At 37.9% G+C, this 22,862-nt stretch overlaps 4 protein-coding genes across 8 annotated transcripts; 3 read left to right on the top strand and 1 right to left on the bottom strand.

Moving 5' to 3' along the window:
- The first annotated feature begins 480 nt into the window (after window positions 1–480).
- LOC108595423 (leucine-rich repeat-containing protein 4C) lies at window positions 481–8,024 on the top strand. Its single transcript, XM_017980652.1, has 7 exons — window positions 481–708; window positions 5,396–5,582; window positions 6,581–6,724; window positions 6,787–6,997; window positions 7,053–7,238; window positions 7,306–7,461; window positions 7,520–8,024. The coding sequence occupies exons 2-7, from the start codon at window positions 5,397–5,399 to the stop codon at window positions 7,675–7,677; spliced, it is 1,041 nt and encodes a 346-aa protein (XP_017836141.1). The 5' UTR covers window positions 481–708; window position 5,396; the 3' UTR covers window positions 7,678–8,024.
- A 1,035-nt stretch (window positions 8,025–9,059) lies between these two features.
- On the top strand, window positions 9,060–20,553 carry LOC108596563. 2 transcript variants are annotated; one of them, XM_017982464.1, is made up of 3 exons: window positions 9,060–9,149; window positions 18,837–20,072; window positions 20,129–20,553. In XM_017982464.1, the coding sequence occupies exons 1-3, from the start codon at window positions 9,143–9,145 to the stop codon at window positions 20,194–20,196; spliced, it is 1,311 nt and encodes a 436-aa protein (XP_017837953.1). In that variant the 5' UTR covers window positions 9,060–9,142; the 3' UTR covers window positions 20,197–20,553. The 2 variants fall into 2 exon arrangements, with proteins under 2 accessions (XP_017837953.1, XP_017837952.1); XM_017982463.1 differs by lacking the exon at window positions 9,060–9,149 and having other exon boundaries at window positions 18,674–20,072.
- Window positions 9,061–18,667, top strand: LOC108596560 (glycogenin-1). Of its 4 annotated transcripts, none has more exons than XM_017982458.1 (7): window positions 9,061–9,149; window positions 12,538–12,848; window positions 12,906–13,195; window positions 14,141–14,321; window positions 15,408–15,980; window positions 16,972–17,179; window positions 18,224–18,667. In XM_017982458.1, the coding sequence occupies exons 1-7, from the start codon at window positions 9,143–9,145 to the stop codon at window positions 18,490–18,492; spliced, it is 1,839 nt and encodes a 612-aa protein (XP_017837947.1). In that variant the 5' UTR covers window positions 9,061–9,142; the 3' UTR covers window positions 18,493–18,667. The 4 variants fall into 4 exon arrangements, with proteins under 4 accessions (XP_017837947.1, XP_017837949.1, XP_017837950.1 ...); XM_017982460.2 differs by lacking the exon at window positions 15,408–15,980 and adding an exon at window positions 14,541–14,600 and having other exon boundaries at window positions 18,224–18,640; XM_017982461.1 differs by lacking the exon at window positions 15,408–15,980 and having other exon boundaries at window positions 18,224–18,627.
- A 3-nt stretch (window positions 20,554–20,556) lies between the features above and the next one.
- On the bottom strand, window positions 20,557–22,745 carry LOC108596561 (UDP-glucuronosyltransferase 2C1-like). Its single transcript, XM_017982462.1, has 4 exons — window positions 22,690–22,745; window positions 22,002–22,260; window positions 21,283–21,948; window positions 20,557–21,226 (listed from the first exon to the last, which is right to left on the bottom strand). The coding sequence occupies exons 1-4, from the start codon at window positions 22,690–22,692 to the stop codon at window positions 20,574–20,576; spliced, it is 1,581 nt and encodes a 526-aa protein (XP_017837951.1). The 5' UTR covers window positions 22,693–22,745; the 3' UTR covers window positions 20,557–20,573.
- Between the last annotated feature and the right edge of the window lie 117 nt (window positions 22,746–22,862).

Here is a 22,862-nt window from a genome sequence, read left to right as displayed (position 1 = left end):
TTGTTAGCATTTAATTGCTAATTGAATTGAAATTGAGTTGTACATTGCAACAACAACAACAAAAGCTCAAAAATCTGTTGAAATCGTAACAATAACTTCAAAGTTAACTGTACGTTCTATATCGGTTTTCACTGTTATCACTGCCAGGCACTGTAATTAAAGCAAATGCAATAATAACAACAACACAAACGAGAGCAAGAGTGTGAAAGAGAGAGCGTAAAAGAGAGTGCGTGCTTGTTTTCAATTTTCCGAAAATTTAGAATGCATGCTCGGCCTTTCTTTCTCTATGCTTCCCCCTCAGTCCAACCCTACACACTTTTACTCTCGCTCACACACACACACACACCTACATGCGCTGCATTATCGTTGCTGCTTTATCAACCAAGTGTGTGTGCGTGTGTGTTTGTGTGTGTGCCGAACTAATAAACGATCGTTATAGCGCGTTCCGTTTTTGTCGTTTGTTCGCGACGATCTGCTTCAATTTGAATTCTGCGGTTGAATTGCACGGTTCGGTGTTTTGTTTTTTTCTCGGTGCTCGGTCTTTTTGGTCAAAATTCGTGCTAATTGAAATTCTACGTAAAAATTTGTGGGCCTAAGCAATTTATGTGTGTGTAGTGTTGTGCTAAATAAGTAGCTAAAATGCAAAACTGAAAAGGATAATGCTACAAAATTAAATGGGAATACAACTTACAATTAGTTTAAGCTAAGGTAAGTTGTTTTCACATATAAAAATTACTAGAACGTGACTTTTATATATTTTTGTTAATTAGTTATCAGGGCTATGAGGGTTATCAATTGCTATAAGATTATGAAATCGTCGAGTACTGCGACTGCGACTCAAATTGTTTTGAGCTTGACTTAACAAGTGTGTGTGTGTGTGTGTGTGTGTGTGTGTGTACAGCATAATGAAATAATGAAAAAAATAAAGTTAAATTGATTTCAATTGAGTGCAGAGACTCGCGGGGCAATGAAACTGTAGGCAGTGCCCAATACAGAAAAAAGTGCTGGATTTTTTTTGCAATGTAGCTTTTCTAAGAAAATTGACTGAAAAACGGCAACTTGTGAAAAAATAAACAGACTTGGCGCCAGTCGAGGTGAGGATGCGATTCCTCAGAAAAAATGCTTACTGCAGTGAAACTTACTCAACTGTTTTCTTTAACTTAAAACAATAACAAAGTAAAGTGTGTTTAGCCTCTTAAGCTGTTTTACTATTGCTGCTCTTATCAAATTTCTGGACGCAGGGCGCTAAATCTTTACAACTTGCTTACGAAACCAACTGAAGCAAGTTTGGTTACCAAGTGGAATTTCTAATAACCAGCACGTGAATGCAGTTAAAACCAATAAAAGTTTAGCTTATCTTTAACAAAAGATTGTTAAGAACATAGAAATTCAGTGCTCTTTGTTTTTTTTAAATAATATTAAACCAAAGTGCAAAATTCTTCGAATTTTAATGGCCATGTGCGATTTATACTGAGAAATTATTTGCATGCTGTTTATGCAAAGATAAGCTTAGCATATTATTGCTTACAGTGTCGCATAAAAGTTATGTGTATAACTTGCTTGTCGCCTTTAATAACTGCAAATATAATTAATAACTCCAAATTCATAAAGAGAGCGACTTACAAAAGAGAATGCATGCTCTTTAGCGTAGCCTAAGCTGCCGCTCGCTCTCTCTCTCTTTTTCGCTGCAGCTAGTGCAGTTTACTTGTAGTTGAAGCTCTGCTGCTAAAAATTATAGCGGTAAACAGCCGTTTGTTATGCTTTGAGCTTCTCGCATAAGCAGAAGTGTAGGCTCTTTGCTTCTTCTTACACTTGTTTATTTTATACTTCGTGGAATGCTTGCATGTGTGTGTGTGTGTGCTTGATTGTATTTAATTGAAATAAATGGACAACGTTTTTATTACAGTGGAGCATTGCTTATTGTATTCAATTAATTTCAGTTTATTTTCAACTTCGCTGCTTTTCTTCATTGTTGTTACGATAACTGTAGAACGTAGAAATATTTCAGATAAAGTATATAAAAAATGTGTTTCTGCACTTGACTTGCTGCTGATAAGGCACTCTATATGTATGTGTGTGTGTATATACTCAGTAAAGTTTCAACACAAAGCCTCTAAGCAAATAAATCTTTATCACACGAGAAGAATTCTAAATAAATCTTGCAGCAGTTTGCGCGCTCAGCTCACACCCCCCACACCTGCCCAACATAACAACACACACCCTCATGTATTTACGCCCACAAAGTGTGACAGCGCGCATCAGTGGATCACATAAATCCATTCATAAATGTTTAGAATGTTATTAAAATATTTGAAACTAATTTAAAGTTTTTTCGTTTTTTCGTTTTTTCTACTTTGTTATAGCTTTAGCTGCTAATCGCACATAAATTATTTTTCCGAGCATATTTATCACAAGCTGTAACCCTTTTGGCTAACACTCGTGTGCATCATATCAATGCCACCCTCTCAAAACTTTTCGAAAATATTTTGAAGCTCAACAACTGTTGTTGCTGATTGAGGCTCATACATAAATATCTAACCCCAAAGCATTTAGCTTTTGTTTTTAATGCCGCCATTTGTATGCATATTGCCCTTTTTTTATTGCCAATACGATTGAATTTTAATACGACCTGAATTTTCAAATTAATTTTCAAAAATTTCGAACAAATGTTTTCCAACTCTTTGGTGTGTTGTCTTCGCTTTTTTGGCTTTTTACTGCTTAGATTTTTAATTTAAAATTGCTTTTTTTTTTTTTTTGAAATATTTATATATGTATGCGTCTGTAGTATTTATAGCTGCTCATTGTTGCGGTCGCTGTCTCAAGAAAATCTTCGCTGTATGTGTGTGTGTGTGTGTGTGTGTGGAAATCACTTTAATATTTTTTTGGTTTATTTTATTTTTGTTATTGTGGTTGTTGTAATATTTTTGGCTTCTAATGACAGAAGGTGCATACAGTGCGCTACAAAATTTAATGTGCCGCTGCTGAAAGCCAAAAAGTAAATAAAAATAATGAGTAATTTCTATTTAAACTAGAATTTAATTTTTTTAAGCATAGCTAATGTTAAACTAGTTAGAAGTCTATTTATTTATTTAATGAACAGTCAACGGTTATAGAGAATGATGACAAAAAATATTTAAAATTAAATTTTAAAAAATGTAAAAATTAAGTTTATGTTTTTCTTTAAATTTGATAAGCTTATATAGGTTGGGAGTATTAAACAGACCGTAGCTACGCTTAGTGAAAAAATTGGTTTAGTTTTATTCAGTTTCAACCCAATTTTTGACCTAGGCTAACCCATTTCCATTTTTTAATTATCAATAATGGAAGCTTTAAAAGAATTTGAACATTTCCTAAGCTACAATAACTATTCTTACGCATACTTATAGTCAGCAGTGTCTACGTCAAATCTTTGCCAATTGTAGCCAAGTCCAAATTCGATTTCCCAAGGGTCTTTATAACGAAATCGAAAGTGAATCAGTAGCTATAAAGATTGCAAAAAACAAAGCACTTGCTACGCTATTTGTCAGTTTACAGCATTTTATTATTGATGGTGTCGCTTGTTCTTTTTTTTTTCAACGCTTATCGGTTATAACACATTAAGGCCATGCATTATTGTTAGCAGACCCCAATGGCCTGGCCATATGTCTTATAGCGGCACTTAGGTGTGCTTTATATACAAAGCCAGCCAAGTCAAGAGCTCATTCATCATAGAAACGCGGCCATAACTCATTTAGTCGAGTCGAGCCTATTGGCTATAAAATTTACAGCGTATGCAAAATTCTTTTGCCACATACGTTGCATTTATTATGAACTTGAGACGCAATTACATCCCCCCCTCTATTATAAACGCAGCTCATATTTTTTGAAATTATATATAGAAAAGCGTTTTGCTGACAAACACAATAAATTAGTCATTTATTTGAGTTGAAAATATATAGAAAATCACGCAAATGTTTTCCCATTGTTATTGCCAACTTCATGCACTGGGCTGGGACGTGCAATTTGGCTTTTAAAAACGGAAAACCTATATCATTGTTGCAATGGGGCGTGACAGCTGCATAAACAATGCAAATCAAATATGAATTTGACTTTTGATATCGATGCGCGCATTGGAAAATCTTTGATTATTTTGGCAGCGTTTAATGCAAATAGAAAAATGCTTAATGAGCGTTGAAGAGACAGCTGCTGATTTGTTTATGCAACTAAACAAACAATGCATTAAGGCTTAAATAAAATTAAAGCATTAAACTTAAATATATTAAATGCAAGTAAAAATAAGCAAAAAATAATTTATATGATTTGTTTAAATGCAAATGGAAAAGAAATCATATAAATTATTGTTTGCTTATTTTTATTTTTTTTTTTACTTGCTCAAAATCCTTTGAATTTGCTGCGCCGCGCTGCTATATAAACTTTAATCATTTGATTTTTGTTATTGTTTTTGTGTGGCTATTAATCAATTTACAGTTTGGGTGTTTAGAACTTTAATATTTGGCAAATTGTGTAGACAAGTGCCTTTTGGTATTTTGACACGCTTTTAATGCCGCAGGCTATAAAATCACGATATTTACGATCGAAGGCGCTACAGCTATAGCTTTTTATATATAGTACTAACATATATGTATCTGTTTGATTTATAGTTGAATGCTTGGCTTCGTCTATTTTGTTTGATGTTGTGCCTTTGCCAGCTACTTGCAGGTGGGGCGTGAAAATTGCGGCTTGATAAGATAAAGCTCGCCATAAACTGACGTCTTAAGACTTTGCCTTAATTTTTTTTGTTCAGTATTGAGTCATATGCTAGTTAAATTTAGCAGGTGATTTTCTAGATGATTATATTTGTTACAAGTTGCAACTGTTTCCGGTAATTGTTGACGACTCATCATAATGCCACACAGCTGTTTGTGCTACGCGCGCGCTCACAATGCAGAAGCCCCCTTGACTTTGACGTATACGTAATGTGCACATCATACGCCGCTTGAGCCGCATACAATTGCCGCAACCACGCCCACTTGCGCCCACACACACGCTTGATTGCATGCTTTTGTAAGGGATTTGTGCTTAATGGGGGGCGGGGGCGGGGGTTGGGTCATTTTTGTTTGCTGCTCAATGGCGCGGCATTGATCTTGTAATTTGTTAATTCGTAAATAATTGTTTGTACTAAGGCGCGGCAATGTTATTTATTATTTGCTTTAGCTACTAAACAAAAATAAACAAACTAACGCCTGCCCACTACTGTTATCAAAGAAAAGAAATAAAATCAAGCAGGAAAGCGAGAGCAGCACACAGAGATTTATATTGGCCATAGATTAAGCAACTCTATGCCATGCCATATACATTTAGTTCCGATCTAAAACTAATATATATACATATGTTTTGCTTTGTTTTCATTTCACAGCATGGAGCTGCGTTGTCTGCTGCTCAATATTGTGTTCATCTTAGTGCTTAATGCCATGCTGGCCTTTGGCTTTCTCCCCCAGGAGACGCGCAAATGCACTTATGCGCGCATTGAGCGCCTGCTGCGCATACACTGCGGCAAACTGGACCTCAAGGATGTGCCGCAGGACCTCAAAACTTCGGTCGAGGTGAGTCAGCCGTAGCCCAATTAGCTGTAGCACCAGCTCTGCGGAGGTTAATTTGTGTCAATAAAAATCTCATGACCCAAACTTATCCCCAGTCAGAGTCAGACTCAGACTCGCACTCGCATATACAAAAGCCAAGCTTAATTGAGCTTAATTAAAGCATAAAGAAGTTCACTTACAGCTGCATAAATATGCGACATCAATTTTGTTGCGAACGTTGTAAGAATATTGTTTAATTTATGAGCATGTAGCCTCAATAAGGTAATGGGCAGCAAAATTGTTGAGGGCTGCTTCAATGAACTGACTGCGCTCTCTCTAAATTGCATATTTTGTATAAGAGTGTATAAGAGTTGCTCTAAAATATGTAGAGTGCCAGCCTTAGCTACTTTTGATTAAAGCTCAATTAGTTATCGATAACACAAAGTTTGATTATTAAACCCAACGCTTTCATTATAAATTTTATATCAAAATTCTATGGATATAAACAAAAACGACATTGTATTAATAGCATATTGCTAATATTCTAAACATTTTCGTAGTTGTATATGAAATCTCAATATATTTATTATTATTTATTGTTTGTTGTTGAATTTGAATTGTTGAAATTGTTCCACTAAATAGAGTGCTGTGAAAATTGTTACACTGAATTTAGTGCAGTAATTTTGTATAAGAGTTTCTCCAAAATATGATGAGTGCTAGTTTTAGCTATTATAGTGGCTCTACTACTGTAGCTCAATTAATTATCGATACTATCGATAACACAAGTATTTGTGTTTTGCATTTATAATAGATTTTAAATCAAAATTATAGCAATACAATCAATTATAGCATTGGTTTAATTCTGAAGAGTTTCATAGCTTTCCTATGTAGTTTCAATATAAAGTAAAAATAGTTTACTCTTTGATAGAAGCATATAGAGCATAAAAAGTCAGTGCATTAATAATTTCTTAACCTGCCCCAATGCTCAGCTACAACTGTCACCTATATATATTTATTTATAGGTACTCGATCTATCATTCAATCGCATTAAGAAGCTCAAAAGCAACTCATTCCGACGCTACTCAGATGTGCAGTTTCTAATGCTCTATGAGAACATGATATTATCTGTAGAGCCAGGCGCCTTTGCGCCACTTACCTCACTGCAAGTAAGTCCAATTAAGTCACTAGTTAGTTGATGAGCAGTTATTAATTCCACCTAACGCTACAGGAAGTTGATCTATCGAATAATGGTTTGGTTACAATTCCCATGGAGCTATTTCAATTGCCACGACTGCGCAATCTATATATCGACTCGAATGACTTGCGTGAACTGCAGCAAGATTTGGAAACGCTGGAGCGTCCGATTGCAGCACCACTGGAATACCTTAACGTGGCCAATTGTGAACTGCACGACATACCCGATCTGGGCATATTGCCAAGTGAGTTGACCTGCAGCAAAAATAGTCGCAAGTTTATAATTAAATTGATTTGCAGATTTATGGCAGCTAAATGCATCGGCAAATCCGCTGAGCAACTTTCACATAGACAAACTGGCCAATTTATGCCATTTAGGAGTCATCGATCTGACACGCACACGCATCGACCAATGCAGCTGCCAGCAAGTGAACAATCATCTCATGTCCATGGGCGCCAAAGCCAAATATGTGCCAGTTTGCCTGGGTAAGTAGTTCCCACTCTAAACTAATTTTAGCACTTGACCAATTTGCAATTTCTTGGCTTATTTTAGACACTTTGGAGAGCAGCATATGTCCACTGCCTTACAATCAGACCGTGGACTCGGCAACATTTCACAGCTGCCTAAACAGCGTTGAGCAGGCCAAAACGCGCAGTCTTTGGCTTTTTGCTGCGGGCTGCTTTGGCGGCGTTTTCCTAGTGCTGCTAAGTATGTATAGCTGTCCTACTCTAATGACTTACTTACTCATTTTTATCTTCTTCTTCAGTCTGTTGCTATTGCCTGCTCAAGTGGCGCAAGAAGCGCACAAATCGTCGCCTCAGCCGCAGCATACAGAATCGCAAGCATTTAGTCATATCGCCGCGAAATGTGAGCAACCATCGACAGGAGGATGAACCTCTGCACTGTGATACTGCCTCAGCATAACTGTAACACCTAAGCCTTATTTATTAGCCTTAGTTCTTAGTCTGCCTTACTTAATGCCTAGTTTTAGTAGCGATTAACAGACTCGCAGTAACAAACGAATTGCCATACAGTAGTAGTACCAAAAAGAAATCTATCTCTAATTTTTATCTCTCTATCGAAAGTGTTCTATGTACATAGTTCTTAGTATTTAATGGAGCTAATCGAAAGGTGCCTCTTAGCTGTAGCTTAAGTGAGTGAAAACCCTCCAAATTTTGTTACATATCAAAGTGAAATGTTTAATTGATAGCATACAATTTGCTATATTCGTTGCATGTACAAAAATTACTGACATTTTAATTTAATTTTTAATTTACGTTCTTGCAAAAATGAATTTTGTGCAACTTGCCCATTTAATTTGTGAAAATAAAAACAAAATACAAAAATTGCAAAAAATTATACTTTTTAAATTTGTTGCATACTCTTGTGCGGCACTTATATATACAGCTTGCCACATAATAAAATGTTGCATGCTACAGGGGATTTGTTACAAAAAAAAAACTCGCGACTGTTTTTAAAATTTTATTTCCAGCGTTTTACTAGTTATTCGAAAATTACTCTAAAAATCTTAATCTTAGCATTAAGCTTGTAATTTTCTTTTCCACAACTGCTAAGTGCAGGTAAAAATCATTGAAGTGCTATATATTTCATTTTGTTTACCTGCGCTGTACTATTTTATGCATATTATGCATGCATAAAATAGTACAGCCTACAAACGATACAAGTTAGTTTAATGATAATGCTTGTAAATTATAATCCACTTAAGCTAAGATAAGCGCATTGTGAGTGCAGCTGTAAGCAAATGCAACAAGTTCGTGCATGCAAACAAAAGAGTAAGGTACGCGCTCTTAATTTAAAGAGCGCACTTTACTTAATTTGCCTTTGCTAGCATTTTGCACCTTTATACGTTCTCACGCTCTCTTCCTCTCTCGCTTGATAATGGTGGTGAATGCCGGCGAATGTACAGAGGGAGCGCAAATAACGCAACAACAAAATTCAGCGAGCATAAGCAAAATATAAAATCACATTTGGCGCCTTCCGCTCTCCCGCAACAGTTTTTGTGGTTAGCGGCGTGACAGCGACAACTTTACCTACAGCGAGCGCTGCTGGCGCTAGCGTCGACTGCGACGCCCACATACTTAGCTAGCACTACCGCAGTTTACTTGCGCTTGACGCGTCGGAGAAATTTAGTTTCTCGTCGCAGCTCGTGGTAGGCACAACAGCCAGCAAAGCAACGGTCCAGGCAAATTGCGTTTATTTCGATACTGACTCGCTCTCGACACAGGCACTGTGTGTGAAAGCTCAACGGGCACGCCCCATACTCCTAACCAACAACAGTAACAACAACAACATCCCGGAACGCCAAAGGACTTTGTGCCGCGTGTTTATACAGTGTTAAATTTATTAAACAGAAACAAAAAATACAAATATGAGCAGTAAGTTTCAGCAAAGCCAAGCAAAGCAAAGCAAACAAAGTGACAGACAAAAAGAGATAAATAAAAGAGAGTTACTATGCGTGTGTGTGTGTGTATTATGCATGGCTGCAATTGAAAGAAGTTGCGTCTGTTATACTTTAATCTTATACTTTTTTCATTGCTACTTATAATTAATAAAAGCCGCAAACCAATTGCATTTCTCATATTTCATAACGCGCTCGTCACATAAAGAAAAAAAAAAAACGAAACTTAATGCAGTCAAAGTTAGTAATCAATATTAACTTTTTTTTTATAGTTCATTAGCGGAAGCATGTGTTTTGCTGTGTTTTTGGTGGGCTAGAAAATTGCGGCGACGACCTTTACTGACCTTCAATAGCATTTTGCTTCGACTGCCTAGTGTTTAATGCGTGTGCCTGTGTGTATGTGTATGGCTGTGTGCATGTGTTTTTATGTATTCGTATGTGTGTGTGTGCATTTCTTGAGATTTCAAAACGTCAGTTGTTTGTTTATGCGCCAATTTGCCATAGAACATGTTGACAAACTGATAACGTGCACGAGCATAGACATGCATGTGTGTCTATGTGTGTGTGTATATGTAAGTTTAGCTTAAGCAAGAGCGCGCCTTAGCTAAAGAGAATGAGAGCGCGCGAGAGCTTAACAGTTAAAGCGAATGCAAGCGTGCTTGCACAGTGGTACAAGCTGCAGTTGGCATGCAATGAATTGCATTTTAAGCGCTTGGCAAAGGTCAGTGTCGTCTTATTAGTTTCAAACGTCATTTATGCCCTGATTGCTGCCAGTCACGACCCACTGCTAATAAGTAGAACTATAAATTATAGCTAGCGCCAGTGCTAATCAGTTTAAATCAATATTTCCGCATAGAGTAGGGCGGCCCCTATGCTCATTTTAAATTGCATATTTCACACGCATATATAGAAATATATACTGATACCTATACAGAATCTAGTATATTCAAAAAGCACAGAAAATTAGTTATTATATAGCTATAAATAGCTTGAATTTATATATACTCAAATCTTTCTATATATGTATGGCAAGCGAGTCGACGACGACAGTTGCTAATAACAAAAAATTTCACAATTTTCTCGAACAAACTTTTCCACATACACAATACACACAAGTTCGCAACGCCCACAATACAAGCGGTAAATTAAAATAATTTTAATGAAAATGCCAAAGTGGGAAACTTATATATATAACATATGTACTATATATACATATTTGCAGCGCTGCCCGCATAAATCAAAAAGACAAAAATGAGTATGTTCCAGCTCCCTTGCTGCGTTCTGTGATTGAATTTCTAAAAATGTATCTATGTGTATGTCTGCCTGTCTGTGTGTGTGTGTTGCCGGTTGCAGCATTTGGTCTGCTGCTGCTTGTCGCGCTACAGTTTCATTTCACATACGCTGGCTATTTTTAGTGGCAACAGACACACAGACTCAACGCATTTAGCAAAAGATACATACGCCAGATTTCTTATATACATATATATATCTTTTGTATATATACTTTTAAAAATTCCCGCAGAACTCGTTTTGCCTGCGCACTGTGCATTCGCTGAAAATTGTTTTTGCCGGCTGGCAATGTGGCATGCAGCTTGCTGCTCTCGCTGACATTGGCGCTGATGCATGCCCCATTCACAGACTTAGGGCCCCCATTCAAAGCTTTTGACTTTCCCTTATTGCCAGCACGTTTATCGCCGCGTTTTTATTATGTTACTGCCATACGCAGCTTTTGAAGAGTTAACTACGCTCATTGGGGTGGAAAGCCGTTGTGCTTGCTCTTAAAAGCTCGCTTCTAATTTAAGCTAAGAGTTCAGTATACACTGCACAAAATTTCCTTATGGCATTGAGCAGTTTCAGCTGTTGCTGTCACTTTCATCATTAGCTTATTGACTTAAGTAGCTATAGAATTTATTTTTAAGCATATTTTACATATATTTTGTCATTTAGTGTTGTTTATTTAATTTAATTTCGTAATTTATGTTTGCCGCGAGTTTTATTTTAATGCGAATTCCTTTTAGTTTAAACGATTGTGACAATATTTGTTTTGTTCTTTTGATATTTTGAATTTTATTTGCGCATCCGGTAAGTCACAAAAGTTATTAAGCATCCATTCTAGTTTCGTCAAGTAAATGATTTCATTTTTATTTTAGGCACAACAGCTCATTGCATACATTTCAAAAAATGAAAAATGAAAATTGAAAATCAAATTCAATGAAAACTGAAAGCAGCCTGTGAAGATATCGCAGATTTACTGCAACCACCACCCACGCATACTATATACACAATCATTCACATGCGTCAGATATATAACTGTATTATGAGGGCGCCATCTGTCGGACGTTGGCCGTCATCTGCTGCTCTTTACTGCCGCCGCTGCTGCTGCACTTTCAGATAAACGTAGTACAGAAAGGTAGTTGTTGTTGTAAATGTCTCCCGTAATCTCTCACCCCCTCTCTTTATACCGCTTTCTAATGCTCTTTAAAACAGAATCAAAAATTACCCAAAATTAAGAAGATTGTATAGAGAAATCCAAACATATTGAAAACTAATCCAGTTTTAACCCTCAACAGATTGTACAAAGAAATTCTCAACGTAGCATTAATATCAAACATTTTTTGTTTTAAATTGATAATAAAATTCTCTAATTTTTTATAACAACGAATTTTTATTTATCTACTATTTTATGCATGGTTTTAATTTAAAAATATTTTATAATTTAGATTTAAAATTTATGAGAACTGCAAATTTAATAAACCAAAACTCTTTAAAATGTAAGAAATGGTTTCAAATTAGTTTGCAGTTCTGATATAATTATATAGTTTTTTATCTTATGTATATAATTTTAAGCTAATCCATTAAAAGTTTAAAATTAGACAAATTCGCACATAATGCTGTTGATAGCTTTTGCCACAGTTCATATTAACACTTGGCCATAATATATAATTTATTTGAATGTTCAAAAACGATATTGTATATATGCTCATAAAACAAACTAAATGCCAACTACGCAGAATATAAATTGCTTAGCTATTTTTTTCTAAACAAAATCGCCAGCAAATGGGGCGTGTATGCCAAAAACGCTGCATGCGACTGCCGCGTGCCACGCCCACTCGCCTGTTGACGCAAGCTGTTGACCGAACACACACATGCACAGACTTTTGTAGATATAGCCAAATATATATATATATAGAGCAGAGCCCACTTGAGCAGCAGCTGAGTTCTGCTGCTGGTTTTGGACTATTTTTAATATTTTTTTGATGCCGCCGCACTAATCAAACGCAACGAAAAGTAACTGCATATGTGTCTATATAGCACTTGATCTTGATTACCGATTAATAATCATTTTGTTTGTCTATTTGCCACAGAGTTTGCTTGGGTAACACTCACCACAAATGACACGTACTCGTTGGGCGCCCTGGTGCTGGCACATTCGCTGAAGCGCAGCGGCACCGCTCATCAGCTGGCGGTGCTGGTGACGCCCACTGTATCGGATGCCATGCGCGATAGACTGAAGGACGTGTACAATCTTGTACAAGAGGTGAATGTGCTCGACTCACAGGATGCGGCCAACCTGGCGCTGCTGGCACGCCCCGAACTGGGCGTCACCTTCACAAAGCTGCACTGCTGGCGTCTGGAGCAGTACGAGAAATGCGTCTTCCTCGATGCCGATACGCTGGTAGGTTCAACTTGCTGCGATCAATCTTAAGCCATATTAATGTTTGTATTTTTCAAGGTGTTGAAAAACTGCGACGAGCTGTTCGAGCGCGAAGAACTGTCCGCTGCTCCCGATGTCAGCTGGCCCGACTGCTTCAACTCTGGCGTGTTTGTGTTCAAGCCCAGCCTGGACACCTTCAACAAGATCACAGAGTTTGCCATCAAGCACGGCAGCTTCGATGGCGGCGATCAGGGACTGTTGAATCAGTACTTTGCCGATTGGTCTACTGCGGACATCAAGAAGCATTTGCCATTTGTCTACAATGTGACTGCCTATGCTTCCTACTGTTACTTGCCTGCATTCAAACAGTAAGTGCAAGTCAAGCTGCGCTTAAGTAGTTAAATTATTTAAAATTTGTTATATAATTAAGCTAAGTCGCTCTCTCTTTAGTGAGCAATCATTTAGATACTGCACTGTTCTTAGTTATAAAACACTTTGAATCGTGAGATGAGCTCTAAACAAATTACATGTTAAAATATCTAATATAATTAAGTTTAAGCGCTTAGTTTCTTTAATGAGCCATCATTTAGAAATCGCTCTGTTTTTATTTTAAAATAATTTGAATCGTGAGATGAGCGCTAACAAACTTAGGCGAGATTTATTGGATCATTATTGGAAATTACTAAATTAAGTTTTATATTTTATAATCCATTAGTTTTTTGTTTTGGTAACACTCATTTCAAAGTGTTAAGACTTTTTTAACATTTTTAATTTAAGTATATAAAATATTCCAGATTTTTTTTTATGATCCTCTAACTAACAAGCAATAACAACTATTCGTATACTTAACCTCTTATTTTTTATACACTTTGACATTTTTTTATTTAGCTCTAAGCTCAATATAGAAGTGTTAAACCTTTTTTTTCACATTTTTAATTTAAGAATATATTCTTACTTTATATTTCAGATTTTATTTTTATACTACACGTATACTTAACTTAACCTCTTTTTTTATTTAAGCACTCTAAGCTCATTTAAAAAGTGTTAAACTTTTTATAACATTTTTAATTTAGGAATATAAAATATTCCTGATGTTTTAATGATCCTATAATGAACGAGCAATAACAACTAAGCGTATACTTAACTTTTATTTAACCACTTATTCTTCTTATTTAGCTAAGCACTCTAAGCTCACTTAAAAAGTGTTAAATCTTTTTTAACATTTTTAATTTAAGAATATTAAGTATTTCAAATTTTATTTTTATACTTAACTTTTACTTATCCTTCCTCTCTCTCCCTCTCTCTTACTACAGATTCAGAGATAAAATAAAGATTTTGCATTTCGCTGGCAAACTGAAGCCCTGGCTGATTCCCTTCAACTCGCAGACGAAAACCGCCTCGACGCCCCATGACTACACCCATGCTCATGATCTGATCCAACACTGGTGGACCCTCTTCTGTGATAATGTGCACAATGTGCTCGACAATGCGATGGTAAGTGCTATTTATATATATTTATGTGTGCAAGACTTATGCCCGAAATGTTGATGCTGCCCAAATATCCAATTTTCAAGTGTTTAATTTATTTTTGAGAGTTTCGTTGTTGTTGTGCTCTGACTTGACTTGTCTTCGACTAAACACTTAACCCAATAAAAAAATCGAAAAACTGTTGTTCTTAACTAAATGCTGCTTTGTCTAACTCTAAACGCTTAGCATAAAGCGCCAGGATCTGAGGAGGCCAGTGTTAGTAGTCCTGGCAGCGCCCAAGGCGAGGTAAGCTCTTCAGCTCTGTTAGCCAGCACAGATTGTAGTCCACATTTGAATATTGTAAATAAAAACAACTAGAATTAGTTCAAACAAACAACGAGGTCATATTGTATATACATATATTTATTTATTATTACTGTACACAGCACACATAACAAAAGTAATTTTTCATATATCTATTGTGAGAGCTACACCACAACAATGTGCAAATAAACAATTTACTTTTAGCAATAGTTTTTATACGCACATTCTCGACCTCAATTATTGGTTTGTTTTGCTTTAGTTCATTTCACTTTCTTTTCTATTTGTTTTATACCTTAAAGTTTACTTTAGCTCTGCTTACGTTTTATTTGCTCTCTAGTCCACATTTGTTTTATTTTATTTAGAGCACTTTGTCTACTATGTATATGGAGTCTTTGTTTTTCTATCTATCTATTTTGTCAAGTGTATGTTTGTGTTTCTGTGTGTGTGTGTGTGTTTCTATTTGAATTTGCATCAATTTGGCTGCGAGCCAACGGTCTGTTTAGTTAGCCAGCGTCAATATATTGAAATGATGCAAATGGCAAAGGCTCTTAAGCTCGCCAAGCTTGAAATATTTGCAATCAATTTATAATTAAATTAATTGATGGCAAATCTTAAACAATCATTTATTAGCTAAATGTTATACTAAAGTAAATAGTCAAATTGAATTGTCGTTGCCATTTCATTTTTGTTTTTGATTTTTATTTGCATTTTTAAGTTTGTTTTTCATTTATTTTGCCCAAAATTGCTTTGCACGCTCAATCAATCAATCAATCAATCAATGCAATGCAGTATCCTTGCTTGAATATAACGCACTCTGCGGATTACATTGAGAATCATGATTATCAATATGATATGGACAGCTATTATTACGAGCATCAGCAACAAGAGCAGCAGCAGCCACGTCAATATGTGCCGCATGTCAGAGAATTTCGAGATCCTTGGGCAGATTACTACGAGCAGGCGGAGCAGGCGGAACAGCAGCAGCAGCAGCAGCAGCATGTGGCAGCCACTGAGCCCCAAAACGTGTTCAATCACAATGAAAATGCAAATGCAAATGCCAATAAAGAACAAACAGCAGCAACAAACCAAGTGCATGACGAAAGGACAACGGGCCACAGTCAAAGCAGCGATGCATGCAGTCATATGACATCACCACCAACACCACCACCACCACCACCACCACATGAACCACCCACCGAAGAGTCTATAGCAATAAATGTAAATAGCAATGTGCAACAAAACCCAAACCCAAACGAAAACCACCAACTACAACATCCTGAACCAAACACGTACAATATCCAAAATCCAGAACACAATCAAATTGCAGCAGAGCCAGCCGCTGAGCCTGCTGTGCCACATGAGGTAACCCAACCAAGCAGGCAACAAAAATCTGCGCTCAAAACCAAAACCACAAACATCAGCAACCCAACCACATAGCCACCCACCACCCACCTCTACCCAATGCACAAAACTTTCACTCGCTCTCTCTCTATCTCTCCATTTCACTTTTTGTTAGCACTTTCAAATTGTCGTCGCGTCTTGTTGGCTGCTGTCTCGTGCTCGTTTCATTTTGTGCTCGTCTCATGTCTTTGTCTAATTTAGTTTATTGGCTGGCAATGCCCATCATGACACATTATTATTAACTATCCTTCATGCCACATTCAACATTTAAGCAACAGCATTTAACTTGTTACTAGTGGCAGTTACTTAGGGCTGCACAGCATACTTAAAGTTTAGAGCTTAACTTTAAACATAGCTCAGTTAGTTTCAACTTTTAGTGCTGCAATTCTATGCAAAATAAAGTTAAGATTGACATGTAGTTTTTGCAGCCCTGTTTAGTAGCTTTTGTTGTTGTTGTTAGCTGGTGATAACTGCATTTGCTGATTTATTGGTTTGCAAGGACATTAGCTCAGCTGCTGCTGCTGCTGGCACAGTATATCTAAAGGACTTATGCATATGTGTGTGTGTGTGTCTGTGTGCATGAGTTTTTGTCATTAGTGCACTTGATAGAAAAACCATTCAAAGGCAAAGCACTCAACACACACACACATGCACACATATGTAAGGACATCTTCATCTTCATTCACTTAGCAAGGCTGAACGAAGGACATGCGGTCGCAAGTATAGCAAGCAAAGGAGCTGGCATTTTGATTTATGCTGTTTTTTGTGTTACATTAATCATACGCCATGTTGCACACACAAAAAACTAACACATTGCTGCGTAGCTTAAAACAAATGCATGTACTAACTAATCTAAGCATGACACCAACTAATTGTGTTTATATGTTGCTTGTTTATTTATTTATTTATTATGCATTTGCTAACTTACAATTTGTTGTCGCTTGACTTGCAGGCTGGCCTGGCTGGCGCCTTGGCACAGTTGCGCATTGGCGTGCAGCGCACACCGGAGCAGGAGCATTATGAGAATCTAATGCGTCGTCAGTGCTGGGAATCGGGACAGATTGATTATGCCGGCGCCGATGCTTTTGAAAATATTTGGAAGAAAATCACGCAGACGCTGGAGGCCAAAACAGAGAAGACAGAGGATGCGGAACAAACTGGTAGCTCTTAGTGCAAAAAAAGCAATACCCCTTACACACACACACACACCCACCAAACACACACACACACATAGAGATGTAGACAGACGCTGGGTCAAGTGCTTACAGCAATTTGGCTAACAAACATGGCCAGAAATTAGTTAAAAGTGTTGTCAAGTGTCAGCTCACACACACATACACATGCATATATTTATACACACTCGTTTGTATGCGCATATGTCTGTGTGTTTGTGCGCGTGTCCTGTGGCACTTTTTTAAGCAGTTGCAACAAAAAAAAAAAAGCAGCAGCACAGAAATTTTAATTAAGTTTTCAAATTAAACTTTTTTACACACGTTGCTGCTGCTGCTGCTGCCTCCTTGCAGCTTGCCACACTCTCTCACACACACACACGTACAACTCTTACACTTCATTGTATTTTAATTGAAATTTGTGTACTTTTTTGAGTGTTGAAGCGATTTCTAGCTTTGACTTTGTAGCTCATTCGCATAAATTTCATGCCCTTGCTCCCCAGCCCTTTATCCTTCTTCCTTTTGCCATAATTTATATATATTTTTGTATGCATATATTGTAAAAGAATAAATATATAAAAAAATGTAAACTAAACTCGTATGTGTGCTTGGTTGTGTGTGTGCGTGTGTGTGTTCTCCTTTTATCTCTGTCTCTGTTTAAACAATTCTTTTTCACAGCATTGCTTCAGAACTTTATGTTGTAATTTAACTGAAAATATTGTCTTATAATATTTATTCAAAAGAAAAAAAAACACACACGTTTGTTTACTACATTATTTTGTGTCTTAATTTAGCTTTAATTAGTTTTTAAGTTTGTTTCTGAGTTTAGTTTTTAAGTTCGTTATTTGAGCGCTAATTTGTGCATTTATTGTTTTCAGTTGTTTATTTTTAAACAAGCCCTAAGATTTACATAAAAGCAGACACTCCTGGGGGCCCCACATCAATCAATCAATCAATCAGCCAAGATCATCATCACCAATCATCAATTTATATAAATATGCAGTGCTTACTACTACTACTGAATGCATTTTGCAGATAACGCTAATGCTTCTGATAACGATAACGATAACACTACGCTAAGCTCTAACAAATTGCTTACCCAAAGCGCCAGTCAACTGTTGCAACAAGTGTCTGCTGCAAGCTCCAGACGCTCACCCAGCCCAAGACCAGCAGCAGTGCGAACAGAGCAGCAGTCCAGCAACAAGACTGAGGCCACAACTTCCAGCAGATCACAGCATATTCAACAGTCCACATCGACAGCCGCCAAGGCCCGAGGCCAGAAGGGCATGCGTAAGTTTAAATAACAATTACTGCAGCTGCTGTTGCACTACAGCTGTCTGCCCCAACTGGCCGCCTGTGCGCTACAGAAGCAACGACTGCAGCACCTTGAACAACTCCACTGCGAGCCAGAGCCCGTGCATGTTTAAACTAAAAGTAATAGTACAACAAAAGCTGTATAAAGAATTGCCTTATAGAATATTAATAATAAATAAAAACCCAAAGCGCCTTAAGTTGCTATAAGCTTACTACTACCACTCAACATCAATTGCCAACCCACAAACACACATACACGCAATGGTTGACTCTCTATATTATACAGTATATTCTATACACACACTAATCACAACACACACATACACACTTGAAGACATGCTGACTTCGGCCGACATTGAGGATGGCAAAGTGGTGGTGGACAAGAAGACTGGCGCCAGCACCAAGTATTCATTGATTGAGGGTGGCTATGAGATGACCATAACCACACCGCAGCCCAATGGCACCATGAAGACCGAGGTGAAGACCTTCTGGGATCCCAAGCCGGTGAGCGAAGAGGATTTGGCCAAGGAGCAGGCCAACAAGAAGCTGGTGCAGAAGCGCATGAACAAGGAGATACGCATCGATGAGAAGACCACCATGCTGACTCGCGCCATCGAGGGTGGCTATGAGGAGGTCTACACCATCGTCAACGAGGACGGCACGCATAGCACAAAAACCAAAACCTTCTTCGATTCGGTGCCCACGGAAATCAATGAGAACACCAAGACGCAGGTGAACAAGGTGAAGAAGAATGTGACACGCAAATCATCGGTGGACTCTACAGACTCCACCGAGTCTTCGTCGCGTCGTGTGGTGCAGAAAACGCAAAAGAATGTCACCCAGACCTCAAACGGTAAGCAGTCGAAAATTACCGAGAATACCACCATTGAGGAGACGCGTAGTGTCAGTCAGAATATTGAGATTACTGAGAACAATCGCACGGTGCGCAAGAATTCGCTGCAGGAGCAAAGCGTTAAGGCCATCACCCAAAGCACCACTGATGGTGGCAAGAAGAAGACCAAGAAGACCAAGACCGCTGCACCACCACCACCAGCTGACTTTGTGCAGAACGAGACCACCACAGTGACTTCAAAGCGTGTTCCCGGCGGTCAGGAGTATACCTACTCTACTGAGCTGGAGTCCGGCAAGACCATTACCACCTCCAAGACTGTCTACGAGGAAGAGGAGGTTGAGCTCACCGAGGAGGAGATCAAGCAGTACAAGAAAATGCTCAAGGAAGCCGAGAAGCATAAGAATGTCACCACCACCAAGAAACTCAAGTCCGAGTCGGGCACTAAGAAGATTGTGCCTTCGGAGAACGAGGGTGATGTTACCACTGTCGAAACCATCAAAATTCAGGGCGGCACCGAATATCATTACACCACTGTTACCTCTGAGGGCATTGTTAAGAAGGCCGTCAAGACTGTGTACGATCCAGTGCCCTGCTCCAATCCCGATGAGACCGACGAGGAAGAAATCATTGAGGAGTACGAGGAGGAAATCATTGAGCCAGGCGAGAAAAATGTTAAGACCATTGAAACTGTCAAGCAATTGCCCACCAAGTTTGAAGGTAAGCTACGACATATAAACGCTGAAATTTCAACTAATCTCACACTTCTATTGCAGAGGAAGTGACCATCACTCATGAGAAGAAAGAGAAGAAGGTAAAGAAGTCCATGGTTATCAGCCAGTAGAGCTCGCCAGGCCGCCAGCAGACACAGCCACACTGATACACACTACATGAGAAACACTCTGCATATATCGCTAGCCCTTACCCATTGGCAATCTTAACTATCTCTAAAATATGTACTCGTATTTCAGCGCCCAGTTCAGCTAGTTGTCACTGGTCTATGCACTATTTTCGTTAGCTTCATTCTAAATTACTTTGGCAGCTATTTATTGCCATAATCACTCACATCACTTTTAAAATTTTTCATTTTTCACACATTAAACCGTTAAGCAATTGTATTAAAGAATTCACAATTTATATATTTTTAATTAACGTACAATAATTGCTATCAATAAAGAAAATGTTTTGAGTTAACTTTAAATGTGCTCTTTAAACTAAGACCTAGTGTAGCTTCTGCTTCTTATTCTTGGAAGCCTTGCAGCAGCATAGACAGAGTGCTAAAGTAGGTAGCAGCACTAAAGCCAAAGCAATCGCCACAATGTCCAGCATATAGAACTGATAAAACGGCATATCCACACCCGCTGCAATCATGTGAGGCGCACCACGATGCTCGATAACATAGTTGATCCAATACATGGCCGTATCCATGCCACTCAGCGGACGATCCCGAAAGACTTTGGAGGCACGCTTCATGTTAGCCATGTACTTTGGATTCTCCAGAAGTTCAGTCAGCGAGCTGCGTAGTTGTTCTTCTGTTATATAGCGATAGTCCAGGCCCAGCGTAAAGCCTGCATTTTTGCCTTTCTCTATGTTGAGATACTGATCCGCATAGAAGGGCATACCCAGCACGGGCACGCCATGATAAACAGCTTCTTGTGTGCCAAAGAGACCGCCATGAGCGATAAAAACCTTAACATTCGGATGAGCGAGTATATCGTTCTGAGGCATCCACTTTTGCACCATCACATTAGCGGGAAGATTTGGCAGCTGTTCATCCTCAAACTTCCACAAAATGCGCTGCTTCATGCCACGAAACACTTTAAGGAAGATCTCGAGCTTCTCTGGAGGAAGATCAGCACTGCGTACTTGGGAACCTTTAAAACAAATGGGGTGAGTGAATGTATTAAAATTTTTACTTAAAGTAACATACCCAAACTAAAGTAGACCGCTCCATGTTTAGCTTCATCTAGAAACTTTTTGATATTAGCTGGCAAAGCTTTAGGTGGCTTTATATGTAGTCCACCCACTGGAATGGTATTAAAAGCTAAAGGTCTGGGACTTTCCAAGGGCATATAACTATTGAACAATATAGCAGAAACGTTGCGTTGCAGCTGCTTGATCGTAGGCACTACAGGCATAATTTTGGAAAAGTGTTTTCTCATAATAGCATCCTGCTTAGGATAATACCAAAAGGCGCGTATGGCCTCTTCCAGTAGACAAGTGTAAATACTGTTTATGCGCTGTGTTAGCGACATGTGTTCTGTATAGGGCTTGTACAAATGTGGGGAATAGGACCAGGGTGTAATTGTGCCCACAAACGAATCATACACGTTGTGGTAAGCTGAAGTTGTTATAGTGACAATGGGTATTTGATAGAGATGACCCAGTATATAGGCGCCCTCATTGTAGAACTGTTCGGCTAGCAATAAATCATATTTGCCCACTTTATCTTTGGCATGTACAAGCTTTTGAAATTCAGGCTGCTCAAGTGCAAAGTCCGTGCTCTCCAAGCCCATAATATAGACCATTTTAAGCATTTCCTCCGTAGACATATCAGTCATATCCATAATTGATTTGGCATTGGTTAGTTTTAGCACTGTAAAGCATTAAGATTAGTTATTGTTGCAATTTTGCTGTTAGCTTACTTACATGTCGGCCATATGGGCCATTGTTTTATTAATATTTCCGTGTAGTTGGCTCCCAACTTTTCATTGGCTAGGGAGAAGGGTGTAACAAAGGTGACCTCATGTCCTTGTTTGACTAATTCTCTAATTATTGCGTTGGTCATCATAAAGTGACTTTTTCCGGGGAAGACAAAGGGTGCAAGAATGCGTGCACCGGCATTAAAATCAAATTGCTGTAGTGCCAAAAGACACAACAAAAGGAGTCTAGAGCCATCCTTGAGTTGCTGTAGGTCAAGAGAAATAGACGCACTTGTATTAGAAGCTGTTTAAATGTTTATATAAGTTTAATTCATTTGAAGCATTAAAATTATTTTGTTAAATTGTTTCTTATCTAATCGATTTGTCTAAAAATGTGAACACTAGGGCACAATTATTATCAGCTACGTGACATTTATTTAGTGATTAAATAAATAAACTGTATTATTAAAAATTTTCCATGTGAACCTTATTGGCAGAGTTAAATAATTTGAAACCCAATTTTATCATTAGGTAAGCAAAAAAACTGCTACTGCTGCTCGTATTTCAATAAATAGTTCAACTTGTTGCGATCTCTTATGCATTAATTAAAAAAAAAACTTATATTGATTCAATTTAGAATATTACACGAGCCAATAAAATAAATTTATGCTGACTCAATTAACAAGCAAACACACCATTTTAACAATTAATTCGTATGCACTAAACGAAATAACACAACCGATCCAGAACGCGTTCAACAAACAACTGAATGAAACTTTTCGCCTGCACTTCACAGATTACTTTAGGTAAACGTTTAGAAACGTTTCCATACACATACACACAGACAAGCTAGACACACCAACACATT

Source organism: Drosophila busckii, chromosome 2R (assembly GCF_011750605.1).
Source record: "Drosophila busckii strain San Diego stock center, stock number 13000-0081.31 chromosome 2R, ASM1175060v1, whole genome shotgun sequence".
Classification (NCBI taxonomy): Eukaryota; Metazoa; Arthropoda; class Insecta; order Diptera; family Drosophilidae; genus Drosophila; species Drosophila busckii.
Note: the sequence above shows the minus strand (reverse complement) of the source record. Positions and strands in the feature narration are given on the sequence as shown.